Genomic DNA, 21,379 nt, shown 5'->3' on the forward strand with positions numbered 1-21,379 from the left:
CCACATGATTTAAGAGCCCGAGCCCCAAATGTATATTTAATCCCCATTACGTGAGCGTAACGGATCAGATTCATGGGCAGTCATCCTTTTGTTTCAAATGTCCTTATAGCTACAGCAGCAATGACTGGGATGTATCTTTCTGTGGAAGAAGTGCTGGGTTCTATGGCTGCTGCACCAGTGGCACTGACCTCCCACAGCCAGCGGAGGAGGTTTGCTGGACATCTGTGCTTTACGTTCAACCTCTTGAACGGGTGTAAGGTAGCGGCTGTAGCAAATCATGTTGGTGACGTCAGTGGAGCTGGGGACTGGAAATGCACAAATTTAGTTTAAGATAATCTGGCACCTCTGAGTGTGTACGCTCATATTTCTAAGTGGCCTTTGCAGTTATGGTGCTGTATATTAAGACGTTCAGCCTTTTCCCCAAACTCCCACAAACCCATCAAGCATAATTTTCCCCTTAGCCTCACCTAAAACAAGACAATAGAGAACCAAAGGGAAGATCACTCACTCAGAAACAGAGAGGAGACCAAGCAGGTGGTAGAAAGATGACCTTTCTCCATGAGGTCAAATAGCTTTATTGTGATTAAACACTACAATACAGTATATATCCATAAAAAAAACTCTATAGTGTATATAAATTATTCCTTCCATTCAGTAATTCTTGCTTTTGTTTTTTTTTGTTTTTTTTTTCAACTCCATTACAGCTTTGGTACAATGTGATTTTATTATATTTTTTTAAATACTTTTAGCTTCACAAACTCAACACAAAGTACAAAACTAATCCGAATCAGGGATATTACAATCTACACAGTGGTGTTCAGTGGTAGGAAAAAATCTTACCTCAATGAATTCATGTCACTAGCTAAGCTATAAAGGCATACCTAGCAGACATGACAAAAATATGCACCATTAACCAGCAAACATTTTTTTTTTCAAAATTTTATTTTATTTTTTTTTTTTTTTACAGATTTTTCCAGCAGCAAATCACTTGAGCATAGTCAGTACTTATGTCCTCAACTGATCATTCTCTTGTGTTCCTCTTCATTTGAAGGCCATGAGATATTTGTCAAATAATGCACCGCTATCCTCGTTTATCCGCGCTAGGCCACAGCGTCAGTACTTGACCTGCCACCCTGCATTGTTAATGCTCGCACAGTTTGTCCTGCAGCTGGCAGAAATAACTGGAACGTTATTGGAGGGGCAGTGTGGGGCAATCAACCGTAGGTTGTTCTGTGGGGCAGGAGGTATGACATTACAGTAAACAGGCATTCCAGTGGCTGTAAGTGTTCCTTGACCTGATTGATTAGGTAGCATGATTGGTTGTTGATATGATTGTTGTGGCAGTCCTTGAGAACCCTGGGTCATTGGCACCTAGGCAGGAGTAGAAAAACAGGTCGAAAAAAGCAGTAATTAGTAAATAAATTCAAGTAGGTCCTGAATATTTGAGTTTTCCTTCTGTCTGAATTTAGGTATACAGCATGCTCAAACAATGTCCTGCTGCTGCTCAGAATGGTTCCAATCCTTGAGGACTTTCTGTTGACTAGAGATGGGTTAAAGCGCAATCACTGTGCTTCTTGGTACCATCAAGTGGCCCTGCCATGATATATGGCTGAGGATGAATTGCCCACACCAGTGCAAATGGAAGACTCAACCCTAATATATTTAGGCCACTGAAAAAGTGCAGGGCTTCAACCTGTTCATTACCTTTAAAACACATCTTCTGTATATTAAATCTGAAGACATAAAGGGAAAAATACACAAGCAATTCCTCCATTTCCATTTGGGTTGACGTCGTGTTTTCAGGGAAGCTGATGGAAGAGGTGAATGGATGCTTTATCAGTGCAATCTATGGAAATGGATTAACATCATTGAGTTTCATAACTTTCCAGAGGGATTGCCAGGAAACATAAGCACCAGCCACTTTGTAGGTGGTCTTGTAGGCTCTTGTCATAACTCACAGAACCCAGGTATAAGGCAGATGTCTGGCTAACTTATGGCCTTGGTAAAACACAAGTCACATCCTTTCTAACTCCAATAAACAAATCTCTCTCTGGCCACAGCATGTCTCAGAAGGCAGGGTGAGATCCTCTCTCTGAAGACACTGGCAACAGTCTTCACAGATGAGTGATTGTTAACTGGATCAGGCAAAGCCCTTAATTTTATTACAGAAAGCAGTACTGCACTGGCAGGAAAAAAAAAAAAGGAAAAGAGAACAGTGTTTCTGTCTCTTATTTCTTCAGTTAATTTTTGGCACAAGAAGTAGTATAATTCCTTCGTGCTTTGTGAAGTTTCACCCGCACTGCAGGCTGTAATAAATAGTTCATTTAATGTATTCCCAATTCACAATGAAAATCGGGAGTACTAAGAATACATAAACAGGAAGCAGAGAAACCCATTTGACTTAAAAGGGCATTTATCTGGAGACCTCCTGCCACATGCTTCCCTAATGAAGTAATAAAGACCATTCCATGACATGAAAACTTAATTCAATTACGCACTCTGCAAAATAAAAAAAGCAGTCCTTGCAGCTTGTGATACCTGATAAGACGACATGGCTGGATACTGCACCATCATGCCTTGCACCTGGTTTCCCTGTTGATTATTCATCAGGCTCTGGCTTTGGGGAGGCTGCTGCATTCCCATGAGGCCCTGGAACCCTTGCTGCTGGTTCGGCAGGACAGGCTGGTAACCTGCAAGAAGAATGCCACCTTCACATGTGCTTTTGCTTTTAGGGTCGCAATTAAAACCATTCTCAGTCACGGTGAACATCCTGCAGCCCTGCAGGAGGGGAGAGGCCACCCTGAGTGACGTGTGACGTCAAGATGCAATTTAAAGCCCTAGGCAGACACAAGGTGCCACTGGCTGCCAGCTTCTTCCTCTAAGGCCACTCCCCATGCATTTCAAGGACACCAGTACTTGGCCATCACCATCTTACCTGGCAGCTTTCCTTCAGGTCACATTTCTTATCTTCAGATTTGTGCCTTGGAGAGCACCCTCCCTTCCTCTTACCTCCCTTGCAATGCTCCACTAGTATGACGTATACAGAGATGGCTTTATTTAATCAAGAACAGCATCTATATACTCAGCAGCTCCCCTTCGCAGTTTTTTGTGCAACTGGCACACATACGACATAAGGGTCATTATTCCACCCCACTCATTTCACATTTGGCACAAGAGGAGCTCAGAAGTACCTGCCCAGGGATGGAATTTTGGTGCTCCTGCTCCAGGCCCCCTTTGGTCTGCGTTCAAAAGCACCAGCTTTTGTAGGACTGATTGAGAAATGGGCAAAGCCCAGAAGATCTAGAGGGCAAAGCTGTTAAAGAGGCAGGGGCATGGATGGGAAACGTGACAGCAACACGACCCAGCCTTGCTGGTAAGAGTGAGCTTACTGGTGGAGGCTAGTGGTTTCAGATGAAGAATTTTGCAAAAAGAAAAGTGGAAACAGAAAAGAAGATGTAGAAAGATCCTTGTCCTTGAAAAATACAGCCAGCCAGGGTCATTATGGATCTGTGAATAATTCCTCCTCAAGTCATCTTCGTCCTTTAGCACTCATATTTTTAACATGTAGCTGTGCAGTGCACTACTAACTCTGTGGCAATGTTTTCATAATAAGCATATTTCAGGCAAAGAAGAATTATCAGAAGCAGCAATGCTGTGTTATTTTTATATGAAAAATGTGTGTTGTGTCTGCTCAATTTATATTCATGAATAAAGTACATGGTTTGATACACTCAATGAATTGGAAATCATAACCTGAGTATTTCTTCATTATGTAAGAAAAATAAAGTTACTTATATCTCTGTTTCTGACAGTCTATTGAGAACTGACAGTTTTCCTTCAAAACCTTTCCTGATGCTTGAGAAATGCTGGGGATCTCTGGGATCTCTGATCATTTTGGGGCATTAAGGATGCCTTTTCCATAGATCTGAAGTAATGTCTCCCGTCAGCCAGGCAAAATAATAAAAACAAAAATTAATTCTGCAAGTGATTAACTTGGCTGGAATATAGCGTCAAACGTCTCCCCAATGCATCAGATTATTATACATTCAAATTTGCTCTTTTCCTGCACACAAACACAGAGTCAGCATATTTTTCAGTCACAAAAATTACCAATATCAGAAATGCTCTGACTGAGTTTACAGAAGGCTTATGAAGCAATAATAAAACCGCAAGTCTTCTTCTGCTCCTTTATACCAATTATGGAGACAGAGGGCAGAAAGGACAGAAATAAAAAATTTAGCACTGCTATTCTGATATCTACAGGACTGGAAATTTAAGCAGAGAGGAACTGACAGTGGAAGCCTCAAAAGAGAATTCATTTCACATCAGTGGCATTTGTCAAATCAAGGCGCAGATGCACCAATTACCAATGGACTGATGGTGGACCAGAGACCAAGTGATGCGAATCTGAGGAATGCTACCAAATATTGGACCTGGGCTCTGGACCGTGATGCACTGACATAGGGTAGTGACAGGTGCTCCACAGACAGACAGACAGACACCACTGGGGTCAACATCAGAGCAGCCCTGCTGTCAGCTCTCAATGTAATTGCGTTATCATTATTTTAATCAGGCTGCTGCTTGTAGTTGTCTCTTCATCTCAGTGTTGTGCTCCGTATTCACCAATTAACTTATTGCCCAGTGCTGACATGGGTATCAATCTGAAACAAGTTGAAAATGATGAGGTGCCACCTTTATGCTGAACACGTAGGTGTCATCTCACGGGGTTGAGAGAACTTCTACCTGCCAAAATGTACTGACAAAATCCTTCTCTCTATCAGTAAACACTGCTTAGTAGATCACAGAATCATAGAATGACTTGGGTTGGAAGGGACCTCAAAGATCATCTAGTTCCAAACCCCCTGCCGTGGACTGGGTTGCAAACCACTAGATCAGACAGCTCAGGAACCCATCCAGCCTGGCCCTGAATGCCTCCATGGATGGGGCGTCCACAACTTCTCTGGGCAGTCTGTGCCAGTGCCTCACTGCTCTCTGAGTGAAGAACTTCTTCCTAACATCTAACCTAAGCCTCCCCTCTTTCAGTCTATATCCATTCCCCCTTGTCCTATCACTATCTACCTGTGTACAAAGTCAACCCCCCTCCTGCTTGTAAGATCCTTTTGAGTAGTGGAAGATTGCAATGAGGTCTCCCCTGAGCCTTCTCTTCCCCAAGCTAAACAATCCCAACTCCCTCAACCTTTCATCATAGGAGAGGTGCTCCAGCTGACATTATAACCACTATGCAGTTTAGGTGCAAGAATGCAAAATGTGTTAAAAAGGTTCAAGAGCTGAAGTCTGCCAGGCTGTGGATTGTTATTTTAATGACCCCATTACTCTTTCTTCAGAGTACTTTCTTCAGCCCAGGGGGCACATACACCCCTCATCCATGTCCCAGCACAGAGTCCTCACTGCCCTGCCAGTCGAAGAAGACCTCTTTCCCACTCTCCTGTGCAAGTTATTTACAATCCTCTGACCACCCAGAGGGGCCTCAATATAAGCAGAAAAGTACTTTGGATGTACTGTAATGTGCTTCGAATGTGATTAGATGGAAGCAAAGAGATCTTAATGTAAGAATCTGCCTGCACAGTGTCCTGACTAGTCTTTGTCTTCAAGGGAAATTGTCACTTCTGTGGTTCAGAAGCAGCTACTGCAGTCTCTTGACCACAGCTCCCTTGAATCATGAATTGTGTATGGGATGTTTAAGGTTACTGGTTGGCTTCTGTTCCTGCACAAAAGCGAGAGGAAAGAACTGGCGCATTACAGCAGTCATTTGTACAAGAAGCTGTTAATACCAGAAAACAGGTGTTCTGAATTTTCCACCTCTGCAGCCAAAACTTGGCAGTTCTGACTCTTCATTTCTTGTTTTCACACACGGTCCAGAGAAAGAACGGAGATGGGAGAAGTAAGACTCCTCATTCCCGATGGCCTCAATATCTCAGCCTTTCAGCAGTGCTTGTGAAACTCTTATCATTCTAGCAAACCACCCATTTTTTGAAGGCACAGACTATCAGATTGCTGTTTCCCCAACACTATTTACTTTGTACACACATGGTGGTTTCAATCTGGAACTCAGCTCTCTCATGCTTCTGACACTCATATTTTTCAATGAAATGAAAATACGGTGTTCTCAAAAGGCTCTGGAGGAAAAGCCATGCATTGCTGGGCAGAGATGGGCCTTTTGGGGCTACACAGGTATCAGGAAATGGGTGAGAACAGGAAATGGCACCATGCTTTCTGCAGTAAGTTTTGTTCATACTTGCTCTTTTGCTCGTTAGCTTTCATACTACATAAAGTGTAATCCTTAAAAGCCTCTTTACTGTCCCCTGAGAACACACATACGTGGGTTATTTTCTAATGGCAGTACACATCAGATGAACCATCCTATTACTGTGAGCTCCTGGGCCTCTTTACTGCAATTATATCATCCTGCTCCATGTTATCTCCGCTACAAAGGAGGATTTTTTAAATCAGGGCAAACATGAGAGACATTGTTAAACAACCAGAGGAACAAACCGTGCGCAGAATTTCAATGAACGCCTCAGAGGAAAAACGAGCCTTGGATTGCAGTCTAAATGGAAGAGGCCGACGTATCATCAAGGTAATGCTCTGAACCTTTATAGCCTGCATCACCATGCTGACAGTCATCTAGCTGAGACCTCCCAGAGGGAGAAACACCACATGAAACACCCACAAATGTTTTAATTTCTTAATGAGGCTATGGAGCTTAAAAGAGAAAATGCAGTGGTCTCGCACCCCTGCCAGTGCCATCACCCAGAGCTGTAATTATAGCAGGCTGGGTGCTCTGCTAGCCTCAGCACATGTCCTTCGTGAACAGCACATCCACTCCTTTCAGATTTGAAGCATATATTAGCAAGATAGCTTTATACTACGTGCATCAGCACTCCAGGTAAAAAGCAATCAGCACTTTGGACGATGAGAATTTTGCCTGGCACGACTCCCTGAACCGCATATCTTACTCTGCTCTCACCGCTTGTTTCTAACAGTGTCTTGCATTCCAAACTCACCAGATGTAAGCACATAAATTCGCAGTGTTTTTTGAGTGATCTGAAAGCTCATCTGCTTCCTTCAGTGCAGCTCTTCAAGAAGCCAAGCCGTGGTCACCAGCAAACCCAGGACACAACCAAAAGGTGTGCACTTTTGTAACACACTGCAGCAACCTGGCCAAGCCAAGTCCAAAAGGAATTCCAAAGGAAGACCCCAGGAGAGCTCATGGGGCTGGGTACAAGAGTTGGCTGGTAGATGGTTCTTGAGCAGAGTAGAAAATGGCATAATTACATTACACGGCTGGAAGATAAACCTAGAACTCTTCAGATTAGAAATAAAGTGCAAAATTTCAGCACAGCCTGTAATTAGGAAGGGTGCAACTGACCTGGAGATGAAGTGCATTTGCTGTCACCTGAAATCTCCAAAATGAGAATGGACGACTTGCTAGGTGGCAGCTTAATAAGAACTTCTGGGAAGAAAGGTATGATTAGAGCATGCACTGTGTCCAGTACAATTCAGGTACTCAGTTACATGATCCAGACTTCAAAAACTTATGGAAAATGTTAGCCAGTTAGCTCTTGATATTTTTTGAGTCTTAAAATGAAAAGCACTGAACTCCTGTGTGTGACATGGATTCCCATTCCTTCATCTCTTTCCTTTGATCCCATACCAGTGTTGCCACCAAGCTGACCCCACATGCAAAGAACTCACATACATAAGGTGACCGCTGAATGAATATTTCTGGGCTACTTCAGGTTGCTTCCCCCCATTGAAGTAATGGCTCCCCAAGTTTTACAGACTGAATCTGATCAGTACCAATTTCCACAATTTTGCCAGGTATAATTATCTTTAAATATTAAAATAAGGTATGAGTGGGATGCAGTTTTTACTGATAATCATAGAAATTTAAAGTTACTAGCCAGAGAAGAAAATCTGGCTTTGTAAAACTACAATTCAGTCATGCCCACAGCAGCAAGTTTTGGCAACTCTCCTGTTTGCCAAATGCTCTGAGTTGGTCCAATCCAAAGCACCTGCAAAGCTGGAAGAACGAACAAAAGTGAAGCAAGCAATTCAGCAAGAGCAAATGCTATCTTAACACAAAGAACCCTTTGATTCTCCAAGAGTCCCTAACTAGTACCTGTAAAATACAAGGAAAGAAAGCAGAGCGAAGGAAGTGGGCTCCGCTCTGCCCTTACTTGGGTTCAGGCCAGTTGGCCAAGCCATGGGACATGTGTCTCTCCCCTGTACAACTGAAAGAAGGAATGTGATGCAACAGATTTCAGCCAGCTAGAACAAAACCCTGTGTGCTAGGGGGGGTGTGTTGGTGCCTCCTGCCGATGCTCTTTGCCTCACATCTGTATTGCAACCAGATGTTCACCTCCCACACAAATACATAACGACCACCTACAAAACCTCCCCAAACACTGCTGGCTCTGGCGCACTGTGCTCAGCCTGGCTTCTCACATCTGCACTATGTGTTACATTTCCATGGTTGCTGAGGAAATCATTTCATTTTTTCCACTGCACCAACTGCAGTTGGTCAGTATTTGGCTAGTTTCACACAAGTAGCAGACTGGAAGTCTCACTGAAAACACTGCTGTAAAATTAAGCTGAGCTGGATTTCAGACTGCAGTTTGGAATTCTCCCATAGAAGCCATGCTAATTAACATCTCCCTACTGGTGTGTCATTTTCTGCACCAGTCTGAAGATTTAAACTGCATCTTGTGCAGCTGGAATCCAAAACACTTTGTACACAGTGTTGTTGCTTCACCTTGGATCTGAAATCTTATAGACGTGCTGTAAGCTGTATCTGCTGCAGTGAATCAATCCACTCCTACTGTGTCTGCTTTCTCTCTGCACTTCACAAAAAAGTGTCTTCACCTAGTAAGACAGTTGGGCTTTGTGCTCCCCTTGAAGGCATCTCAGATAATTTATGGGTGTAAGCTGGATACCATGTGAGCTGGAAGGACAAATACACAGTAGCTTAACACTAAAAATCTATTCTCTTCCCCTCATAACATTAGACCATGCAATTGTTTTGTTTTCATACACGCACAAAGGAAAAACAAGAGCACCTCTGCCTGAAAAGGTGGGGTTATAAAACAGCAGGATTTTGAATTTACTTTCTCAGTACATAATTGCCGCCAGAATTGCAGCTCCCAGGTTCCTAAATTGGCCTTAGCTCTGCTAAGAGCACCTTCCTGCTTCCTGAACCCGATTAACAGAATCATTGCTGGCGAGACCACAGAAAAAGGATCGCATCCAGCTGCATTGTAGAGCTCAGCAAGATGTATGCATCAGAGATAAAATACTGTTAGACTTTATTATCATAATAGAAGGAAGAAAAGCATTGGTTAGAAGACAGCTTGTTCCCCCTGCTTTTCATCTGGCTTGCAAAAGTCTCTGTTCCACAAAGTCAGCAGTGCAAAACAGACTGTTAAAGCTCTTTCACTTTCAGAAGAAGAAGAAATAAAATGTGGAAGTTGGCTGCAATTTTGCATTATTTCAGAACGACCCATTTGTAGGATTTGGTTGAAACTGCTGATGAAAATACCTGTACACAAAAGAAAATCTGTTGCGCGTAACAACTCTGAAATCCCCCGCTGCGTAGTTATATCCAGCTGGTAGAGCAGAGCCTGTCTCATCTGCTGAAACCTCCCATCCTTGTCTTTGCCATTTATTCTTTTTCGAAAAGCTATGTGAAATCTTGTTTTGCAACCTCAGAGGCTGGAAGAAACCCAAAGCACGGAACATCTGCAGTATGGTTTCATGCACTGCTGCAGACACCACAAACAACAGGGAACTTCCCAGTTGCTAATAGAATGCAAAGATCAGAGGAATAACACATCCCATAGCTAAGCAACCCTCCCCAGTACAAACGATTTAGATCAGGGCCTCACAAGTCTATTTTTAACTCTGCCTGTCCTACATAAACTGGAATGAGGTACATTTGTACCAGATCTGAGAGTGCTTTGTGCATAGCCTTTTCTTCCAGAATAGTAACAGCGTAAAACAAATGGCCCATCTTGCTGGAAGAAGGCCTCCTGGTATGGTGGTCTAGATTATGCCAGTGTGAAATGATGAAAGTAACACCGCATACCTGCGACACTTTGAGCTTCTTACATGTCAGCACCAAAGAAACATCCGTTATATTTTCTTTTACCCTTTTTCTAAGAAGCCAGGTTCTAACTGCTGGAGACGAGGAATAGCATCAATTAAAAAAAAAAACAACAACATTTATATATGTGTGCTCACCCTCTAATGGAGAATGGTTTCATAAGGCACGCTGAACTGTTGCTTAGGCCCTTCCATTCCACTATTCAAGCAGCTGTCTTTTGAGTATATATGCAAAACCATGGATATCATGAAAGATGTTTTATGAATGACTTAAAGATGCATACCTGCCCATGAGTTACTTTTCCAGACCTGAAAAGATTTGTTTTAAAACTCTGCATGTAAAAAAGCCCAGACAGATAAGAGATATGATTAAATATTGTCATTATATACCTAATGAAATCACAGACTGCAACATCTTCTGAGACTAAAATTTTAATTAAGGCAAGCTGGCATTTTGGCTTTTTTCCTCCCCTGTGTTCCAGGGCAACAGCAGGTAAGGTCAAACAAAAAGCTTATGTGATAAAATTGCGTGAGAGCACTCCTAGGAGACCTGGCATTATTAACAAGAACACAAGGAAGGGCACAGTTGAACAGTTCAAAGATAAATGATTGCATTCAGTTTACTTTTCACTATCAGCTGGAGAACCCGAGAGCTGGTTTTTGACAAGGAATGTATGTTAACAAGCATCGAAAGGAGCTAGAAAGGATACAAATACAGGAGATTCAAAGTTGGGGGAACAGTTTAAAATCTTGATCTATTCTTGCACTTCTTTACACAAAGGATTTTTAAATTACAGGGACAGCTGTAAGCACTACTTGCTACTGCTAAGTGGCTTGATGCTGAAAATAAACCTGTTCTGCTGAGAACCTAAAACCATGTTATTACGTGACGCTTTAATCACTTACTTTATTCTTTTTTCAGTTATCCTTCTATTTTATGTTTAAGGCTCTTTAGTTCCTGTTTTTCAGAATCTATCAGAAAAATGGGTTCACTCTCCTTCTTGAAGATAAATCTGAAGATAAATGGATGGGTGCCTCTATCAGACACGGTATGCAACTCAAAGCTTCAGCAAGACTCAGAAAAGAAAATCCTATTTTTAAGACAAAACTTATCTCACTTCAGTAAAAATATAGAGGGAACAGCCAGCTGCAAGCCAAAATAATTGCAACAGAGTAATGCAGGGCTCCATTACAGTAGCATAATTCTGGTGAAGCAGCTGATCCAGAATCCTGGCACTTACTGCAGCTCACAGCCTGACTTAAATGCATTAACCCAGACAAAGCATGTGCAGCTGTTTTGGTAATCGGAGGCTTCTGAATTTTACTGGAGACAAAAAAAAAGACCAACAAAAAAAGTCACTCAGCCAGCAAATGACACAGGTGATAGTGAGGAAGAAAGTATTCTATGCTGCTGAACTAAGTACTCAGTCACGTGAAAGGAAAGCCTTTGGGAGATGGATTTGGAAAGGGTTTCCCTTTGGTTAGCATGATGAGCAAAGGCAGATATCCAAAGCCAGCCTGGTGCCTGCAGGGTGGTTACTGGAAGGCCTGGGGAGCAACACTCTGAGAGAGGTGAGGCTCCTCATCCCAGAGCAGCTAAGGCACTGAAGGCATGTGCTAAGAGCTGCTGTCTGGTGCTGGTGGCATCAGGGAGGTCTTGAAGAGCGCTGTGGAAAAGCCAAGTTCAACTCTCCTGCTCTCAGCCCCTGCATGCCAACCCTACTGACATTAATAAGAGTTAACACACTCGTGGGCAGGCCAACAGATCGCTGTGGAGTTTCAGGCTTGCTCTTAAGAGCCCTGCTGTTTAAAAAACAAAGTACATGCAAATCCAGTCAGAGCTCTAACTGCAGTCACAGGTTTGTTACACAGGTGAAGTCTGCTGCACTTCCTCCTCAAAGCACTTTTCAGTTTCAAATGTCTAACTTAGGCACAGCAAATAGCTACTTACAGCTAAGGCCAATGTAAAATTCCCTTCATATTAATAGCTAGATTTCTTTGGCATATGCCAAAGAAATATACCATCTTGTTTCACACTGAAGCTGTGAGATGTAGAGGGATGCCCTTGCCAGCAATACGTTACAGAGGGTCTTCCTGTACAATGAGTACATAACATTGCAGTCTGGATTTGCTGCTTTCAGAGATGAAGTGTTTACATATTCTTGCAGAAGAGCTGAACTTGCTTTGAAGCTAACACAGCGAACTGGAAGGAAAAGAAGCATCTCATGAACTATTTTATCACTGTTATTTTCAGGAGGAAGCAAAAAACAATAGCTTTGACTGAAAACTGCAAGAAAAAACCTGTTCTTTTCTTCTTTCCACCCAGACGACTGTATTCTGCATAATTTCAGGATGTAACCTCAGTTACAAATGCATTCATTTTTACGCATCAATATTTTTCATATCTTTCTTTTAGTTCAGGGCAGGAATATCAACACAGTAGCTGGTATGAACTTACACTTGGGATACATTCAAACTCCTACCAAAAAAACACTGGCACCAACTTAATTCTTGGTATATACACACACATATGCACATACACATATATATGTATCAGTGGAAATGAACAGATTGAATAGAGGGCTAAAAGCATGTTGAATAGTAGCCCACGTGGTGCAAGCTCTGCAGGTAACCTAATCACTTGCTTTAGTAGGGAGATGCAGGGCATGTGGCAGCTCCAGACTGTGTGATACAGCCATTCAGCACAGGGCTGCCCAGGACAGTTTGCATAATGAAAACAGTTGAGTAGCATCCCTTCAGGTAGACACTGGAGAGATTTGTCCTCATCTGATCATGAATGGTTCCTTCACCCAAGTCAGGTGTCAGTATGATCCCTTTCGTTATGGTGTGGAACGGTCCTGGCTTTTCTAAGGACACCAGGCTCAGAGATGTATTTTCAGCTAAAACCATCTGCAGATGTGACTGACAGTGTCCAAGATACAGGAAGATAACAAATGTCCTAGTCACAGACATCATCTGGGCTACTGGAATTGACTGAGCACAGCTAATATCCGTGCTGGTGGTTTGAGCTTTGGAACACAGAGCAGGCTGCAAGCAGCACAGCTCATGAGATGAGCAGTACAGTGTATGATATGCCTTGTATGTATGCATTTCTGTGGTTCTGTTCTGTTATACTAAGCTATTTCTGCCCATAGTCTAACAATTATTTGCAACTGCCTATCCTCTGCTTTTGTTAGCAAGATCTGTGTATGACGGGACTGCCAGCCACCCAAATAGTATGAGGTGTGACCCCAAACACAAAACCAACAGGAATAGATCTGAAAAAGGTCTAATACATCCATGCAAGCTGCTAGCACACAAATTTAATCAATTTCGGCACATTAATTCCTGTATTACATCAGTCTGATTTTCTGGATTGCCTCCAAGTAAGCAAATTGCCCATTTCCTAATCAACAACATTGTATTAGTATTGGTGAAATATCTACAAACATAAGCCAAGGGTGAACTTCCACTATGCCAGCTCTGCAAACTTCAAGGAATCGCTGCAGTCTCTGCACTGAAGATTGTTTGCTTTTGAATAGACAAGGCAGCTAGAGACTGAAATCTGAAATCCCAGGAGAACTGCATGAAGCTCTCCTGGAAAACACATCAGGAAATCCCAGTACACTCAAATGCTTTAACAAGCACAAGTGCTTACAGCTGCAATCAGGTACTGCTGATCCCCACTGCTTCTGCGCACACGTTCAGGTTAATGCATCACACCACTGAGCATGAGGAGCTGTTTGTTTACCTCTACCATAAGGGCACAGCAAGTTGCGGGCTGCGTCCCCCAGCTAGATGCGAACAGATGCAAGGATGATACTGAAGCCAACACAACTTTGATGGAGCATATGTTAGCCCATATGGGTCCAACTGCAAAGATTGCATCTCTTCTGAGTGCACTCACGCAGAACGTAATCCAAAGACTACCGAGGTTAGCAATCAACTTTAACTGACTTTGCACTGCCCTGGGAGCACTCACCTGCAACATGGTGATTACTCTGGCCCCTGTACAGCAGATCCCTTCAGCATTTAAACTTCTAAACATGCAAGCAGATTTCTTGATTTCAGAGCAATGATTTACAGGCCTCTGGACTGACGCCAGGGAACTCAGCTTCTTGATGGAGGAAATCTCCAATATGAGATACTGGGATTCACAGTATATTACTCACAGTATAGCATCAGCATCTTTTAAAAAGCTTCTGAGAAACTTGACCAGACAGGTGCAATCAGCAGAAGGAAAAAGAAGCCCTACTGCAATAAATTCAATTCTACAAAATAGCATTGGCTATGTACCAAGAGATACTGGCAATTGTAAAATAAATAGCAGCCAGGGAAGAGTAGGGCACGTATGGTACAAGCAGAGTGTTTCCAGACATCCTTACAGTGCAAGCAAAGTCCTCTAATTTACTAATTGATCCTAGTTCAGTTTTCTTGGTTTTCTTGTTATTTCAAAAGAGGCAATAATGGAATTGGGCTAGGGATTTTCTGCTAATAAATTACAATTAAGATCTTCCATTTCCTTTGTCTTTATCCCTTAAAGTACAAGATAGAAGATGTTCACATGATCTTGATATCAATCTTTCCATACAACTGCAGAAATGTAAACGCTTATTTCATTCTGCCACGTGTATAAAAGCAATACATCAATTGCACTAAAACTAGGCTGAATCTCCCATCTAAACCTGTGTCTTGAATGGAGATGAACAGCAAGATCTGCAGATGCAGTCACCCCCAAGCCTAGTTAGCTTCACTCATGGTCATACCACTCATCTGGCAAGTGAGGAGGGAGTAAGTGAATGGAAGGCAAAAATACCTGAAAAACTAAAACATTCCTTTCTGACATTCCTAATACAACCAATTCTAAGACTTCAAATTTTTTGTTTGAATTAAAAAAAGAAATGGAACAGTTTAATTGTTCATAGGCAATTTAAAGCTTTTGCTTCATTGCTTGGTTTGCCATTTTGGGAGAAAAGAGATGCACTTCACAGGAATTTGAGGAATTATTTTTCTTGGTTGAAGAATCTGCAAAATCATGCATTTAAATAAACTCATTTGGTTGATCAGGCAGATAAACCTGCAAATCATTCCTATCACAGGCAGATGCAATTTCAATTCCTGTGTTGGGTGGGCAGAACAAGATGAACAATATTAATAGAAAAAAAAAGAGAGGAAGGTACAGCATATGAAAGCTTCCACCTTTTTTCTTTCTTTCTTTCTTTTTTTTTTTTCTCTGAAAAAATAGGGGTTTTATGACACTTGAAAGTGTGAGGATTAACAACTGGAGGCACGAGCTCATTGTGTATCCACATAAGAAATGAGTAGATGTGACCCCATCAGCTGCAAACTCTTCTGCAGAGAAGAAATCTTGGTCCTAAGGGAATAAATAGGAGAGGGAAAATGCAGAGGAAGGATGGAGGTGGCTTCAGAAGAGACTTTCTGGTTTTTAAACTCGTTCAGTTGTCCAAAAGACTGACAGTGGTGCTTGGGAAATGGGCAGACTGCTGCTAGAGCTGGTCTGGGGTTATCATTGTGAAAGGATATTTTGGTTAACTCAACCAGTGCAACTGCTTGAGAAGGTGGTCTGTCAAGCAAAAGCACTTTACTAGACTAGGTCTGTGAAACCCACTGGATCAGCTCTGAGCCCTGCCTCTCCTCTCAAGGTGTCTGCAATTGTGCAACTGTAAAGCATGCAGGATTTAATTTCATTAGTCAAAAAGGAAGCATAGCACACATTAAATATAGAAAAGAATATGGAATATTTGTGCTGTAGTCCTCACCAGGGAGATGCTGGCTCTCAGAAATCTTTGTGACAGAGCTGCCATGAACACTGAGAACTTATGTGTAAGGTCTGCAATCGTGGTTGATGCTACACATTCAGAGCAACGGAAAATGCACAGACCAAACACATATGGAGCCTTCAGCTCAGCATAAAGACTGAAGACAGTCTGGGTGTGTGGTTGCAGTAGGCTTCTGAGGCAGCAGCAGGATTTTTTCCTTGCATACATGATAAATATTGATAGTTTTGTGCTTGCTTACAATATAGTACACTCCAAATGCATTACTTCTTTCTATGTATTAGTTTTCCCATCTGTAGAATAAGGTATTGAGGGGAGACTTCTTCATGAGACTTCACGCTTCAGTCCAGCAGTGCTGAAAAGTGCTATACATGTTCCTGGATAAAGTCAATGGAAAAAAAGCTGATCTTCAATATAATATATAATACAAAGAGACCTCTAGGTACTGAATTTGTTAAGAGTTGTGTACAGAGCTTTGCAAAATTTCCAGTTGGCTGAAGAACCTACTTTGAGCCAAGAAAAAGATATTTTTTCTGTCAGCATCTCTAAGGGCAGGGCTGAGTTCCCACAGTCTGAGGTCTGCCAGTACTGGCAAGAAGGCAAGGAGGAGGATACAATGGGACTCATCTGCTGCAGAACTGGTCTTAGAACACAGGGCTCAGCAAATCGTCAGGGCCAGCGAAGATTTACAAATGTACTCTTTGAAATTAATCAGGAATAGTTTTGCGAAGGCTTTCCAGTGCTTGCCTAGAGACAACTGCCAGATCCTGAGATTCAGCTGACGGGATAGAGGTCTTCTGTGGGTGCAGGAGGTAACTCAGTGCTTTTTCGTAGAATTATAAGTATATGCCATCCTTTGCTGCTCTGCTCTTATAAATTACCTGAGTATATGGACAGAGGTACATATGCATTCCAACACAATGACTGAAATTAATGCAGCACCATCATCAAAGTCTACCTTTAGCTAAAATGGTTGTCTTCTGCTTATGTCCTCTGGATGGTGTAGCTGATTTCATATACTTCTGCTAGGGCTGCATGAAGTCAAACCACGAAGCAGAAATGTTTCTCCATGTAAGATTTGTAACACACATTTTTTGAAGTGGTAGCTGATGTGCCCGGCCAATTTGCTGAAAATGTCTGTGTAGCAGAAATTTTTGAAAAGAGAAAATCACAGGATCTGTAAACACATCTGCAGAATGCTCTTTAGTAACAAGTGATCATTCTGAGCTGCAGACCTTGAGAATAAATGCAAATTTCTCTAACTGGAAAAGGACAAATGTAAGTCATACCTTCAGACTGCTCCTCTTGACACTGTATTAAGTCTGCAGCTATTAACTTTCCTTACAATAGCACCATTCTTCAATTTTAAACAATTAGTATAGCTCCTTCAAACTAAAAAGCAGATGAATACAATCTCTACCTTCTAGCAAAAAGATCTGCAGGAAATAAAATAATTTTCTAATTACAAAAAAGACCTAATTTATACACCTTGCTTTCATATTCTGAAATAAGCCACCACATCAATTAAGAGAAAAGCACTTTTTCCCCATCGCAAGAGAAGCCACTGCAAATTGGTTCATAAATATTCACTGGTACTTTAAGCAGGGCCATAAAAAGGATACACTTTACTGCCTGTCCCGAAAATGGCATATTTAATGCCAGAACATCACCAAGAAAAAAGAGCTAAGGAGAGGCTCTTGCTGCAGGCACCTTCCAAGGAGCAGCAAGGTCCTGCACAGACTCAGATCATGCTGAGATGTTCTGCTGCTTTGGCAGGAGAAAGAAGTGACGGATGAGCTTGTGTCTGTCCACAGCTTACAATGACAGGTGTGCCTTTTTCTTTTTTAATCCAGGCAATTGATTACTTTGGTGAATATTCTCCATAGATAGCAAATGAAGTCTAGGAAGGAAGAAAGCTCCTGCCCTTACCCACCGTCCTACTCACTGCAGAGACCATATCTGGATCTCTGTGGCAGAACCAGCCACAAGCAAAGCCACATAAACTTCATCGAACAATGAAAATTAAGAAATAAAAAACAAATGCAAGCACTCTTAAAGCGAATTAATTATAATCAGATAATGGATGTAACTGTAATACATCCATAAAAGTGCTGTCTTCTTTATGGGGCAAGGCAAAGTTTCCATTTATATGTATATATATCAAGGCTGCTCAAATCCATTTGATACAATAAGTTATGATGCATTACGATTTACACAAATAAAAGTCCAGCATAGCATCACGACTGTGAAGTATGAAGATAACATATTGTGCTGGCAAGTGATAAAATTGCTCGCAGTGACAGCTGTGATTTATTGAAGCAATTCAAATACACTTTGAACGTATATTAGCTTCGCCTCTGCCCACAAAGGGCGCATTTTAGCAGGGTAGGCCACACCAGTGATAAATTACATACCAGCAAGAAGTGAAGGCAATTGGCAACATCAGATGCCCAAAGGCCCCGAATCGCTCTGATAATGTGGTTTTCATGATAATACCTCACATGCAGCGGCATCTGAGCACCTACAACATATCAAAGCTGTGTTTTGGTTGGCTTTCTGGAAGATAACGTTGCAACGGTCAGAGTGGCTGGGACTTCCCAGCTAAGGCTGACATACAAAGCATTTATAAATTGGATCTGGAAAAACATTTGGCACAGAAGGTCGCAGTTGAGCTGCTACCTTTTATGCAGAAGCTTGAAAATAACTCTTCCTGCTTCCAGGCTGTAGGCAGTAAACAACCACAGGCTTGAGGCCGACAGGCTGCAGCTCCCATACAACCTGGCTGCTGCAAGGCTACAGACAAGACTGGTAAAGCAACACGAGTGCTGCCATGATTCCATGTGCCACAACAGAAAGCAGAATATACAATATTTGGTCACTGCATCCATGCAGGCATTTGCACCAGCATTTCTGAAAAGGAACCTAGTTACTGCTCGTGTGTCCTGTCTGCAGTGACAGCAAGGTTCTTCCCACAGCTCAGAGAAGCACTGAAAAGAAACAGCACAGTGCCAAAGCATCCTCCTACAGCAAGGTCTTATTATTGTAAAAGCATCAAAAAATATTTTACTGTAAGATATTCTGTGCTGAAGTCCACTTTACAATGCACCAGCAGCACAGACCACACTGAGAATGACCTCACAGCCTGGGCTTCAGGAGTTGCCTTTTTAAAGAGGTTTTGTCTTAAGACTGAGAGCCACACAGCAAACAGTACAGTCCTCCCATTCTGACACCCTAGGAAGCGGGCCTCTGTCTCTTTACAGCTCCAAAATTAACAGCAACAAGTGAAATTAATGGCTTGGTCAAAGCAATCACATCTTGCTGTGGATCGAAAGAAGTTTAGCAGCAATTATACAGTCATCAGCTCTTCTCCAAACATAATGCACATTTAACAAAGAGTTTGTTTCTGGTGGGCATTTTTAAACTTCTGTTAAATCCAAAACACTCCCTCGAGAAAAGATAATCAATATTCATTTCTGTAATACCCATTACTTAAAACCTGAGGACCTTGGACATAATGCATATTTCTAGAATGAGTTCATGCAACTTCTTAGAGAAAGTTGGCCATTTGTTGTATTTATGCCAGTAAACGTCTCAGAAAACTGGGTTTCTGCAGTTAGGCTCCATATGAAAAAGCACCAGCGACACTGTTTCTGAAGTGGTACAAAATGGCTATGTACAAATTGATACCTAAAAAGTAAGCTGGGGAAACACATTCCCTAGAGTTGGAGAGCTGGAGAAGATGCAAAAGTGTCAAAACCTAGCAGTTATTTTCCTAGTTTTCCTACATTGCATTGGGAGAAAAGAGCTCGAAACTTTTTTGAACCTGCCCTCTTATCTTTTTCTCTTTTTTGTCTTTCAACTGACCCAACAGTTAGAGGAAAGAAGATTTTTTCCTTGAGCTGAAATTCTTGGTAGTACAGAAATTACAGATCAGTGTACATTACTGCTTTCATTTATTTACAGCTCTGTAGCACCATCATTCTTCAGAAACACTTGTAGGAATTGAAATGTTCGTAAGGTAACTGTTATTCTTTATAGTTTTTTCATTGCTAGCTACTGGAAATATGGATTCAAAAATATTATAAGCTCAACACACAGTAAAAGAATTCCTTTAGAACAATTATGTCATTTTTACATAATTATTATGTATATTACGTATACGTAATACGTAATTATGATTTTTACACCACTTAATAGAAGTACAAGGCAGAAATTAAAGTCAAGCAAAGGAGGACAGGAACATTCTCGTTTCTTCAGCAACAGCAGCTTGATTATCTAAAGCTGTAAAAAGGAAGTCTCCTCCCCTTCTGGTTTTTTCCCCCCTCTGCCTTTCAGGTGTACTTTTGCTAAACTACCAAAGGAACCTTTTTGCAGCATCCCTTACCAATGGACCAGAAATATTCTGCTGAGTTTTTATTTCTGAGCAGGGGATGAATTCTCCCCTCTCTACTGCAAATTGAGCAGGAGGAAGCAGTAATTATCACAGTCCAGAGTTTCCAAGTCATTCAGAGTTGCCTGGCAATTACAGGAGAAGCAAGAATACCCTACCCTACCCCACCACTCGTATTTGCTTGCTGTTCTGAAGCAATGAAATAACCCTTATAGCACTCCAGTAACCTGGGTAGTAAAAGCGAGTGGAGAATGCCTGGTTTTATCCCTCCCACACCCTCGAACAGGGATGGACTCCTGGGTCTCCAAGACACTATTATTACAGAACAAAACAGACAATCTTGTAACACAATGAGCATGCTGGATTTATGATTTCAAGACTCTCTGCAAGGAAAAGGGTAAATGGAGAACACAATCTGCTCCTCACTCTATCTCCCTTTACCCATTCTTTTTCTATACCACTCAGAAACTTGGTAAAGCACAAATTTCCTCTCCTCTCTTCTTTGTTTTTAAAACCAAGCGTTCAATCATATCCACCCACAGCTTCACTTTAGGCCTTTATCAACTACAGTAATGCAAACAGCAAGTTATCGTGAAAACTGGAAATTCTCCATTTATATCAGGTCCCTTAATTTTCTTCAAAGAAAACAGCAGCACTTTTCCCAGGCCTAATACAGTGGCTCTGGAAAGCTGCCATAAATGGTAAATACAGTACCACGAATAAGGCGTAAGTATTTTACCACCTGCTTCTGGTAACTGTAATATGCCTTTTTGCTGTGTTGCCTTTCTAATGAAAGCAAAATTCCCCTGTATTACATTCAATTTTTCTGTTTCTGTTATGTCAATATAACAATCTTTTGTAACAAGCGAACAAAAGCTTTTCCACCTTTGTGTGATCAATGTTATTGCTCAAGCAAAGATAACTGGCATCTCTTTGTTAAGGCTCTATTTTCATGTACTGTCAAATTACAAATACGATTCTAACTCAGCAGATAACAATCTGCTTTTCAGACTAAGGATGAGGTGGCCTAGGTGGAAATACTAAATACCTTATACACCCTTGGACATAA

General features: G+C 41.7%; 1 protein-coding gene across 1 annotated transcript in view; it reads right to left on the reverse strand.

Moving 5' to 3' along the window:
- Positions 1–628: 628 nt before the first annotated feature.
- The window catches only part of ARPP21 (cAMP regulated phosphoprotein 21), a 100,670-nt gene continuing 79,919 nt past the window's right edge, over positions 629–21,379 (reverse strand). The window contains exons 21-22 of the mRNA XM_042817506.1: positions 2,539–2,690; positions 629–1,371 (exon numbers count right to left, since the gene is read on the reverse strand). Coding sequence (XP_042673440.1) covers positions 1,114–1,371; positions 2,539–2,690 — 410 coding nt within the window. The 3' untranslated portion in view covers positions 629–1,113. The remainder of the gene's footprint in view (positions 1,372–2,538; positions 2,691–21,379) is intronic.

This window comes from Centrocercus urophasianus, unplaced genomic scaffold, assembly GCF_019232065.1.
Source record: "Centrocercus urophasianus isolate 14NV4802_14NV808 unplaced genomic scaffold, USGS_Curo_1.0 seq_16, whole genome shotgun sequence".
NCBI classification, from domain to species: Eukaryota; Metazoa; Chordata; class Aves; order Galliformes; family Phasianidae; genus Centrocercus; species Centrocercus urophasianus.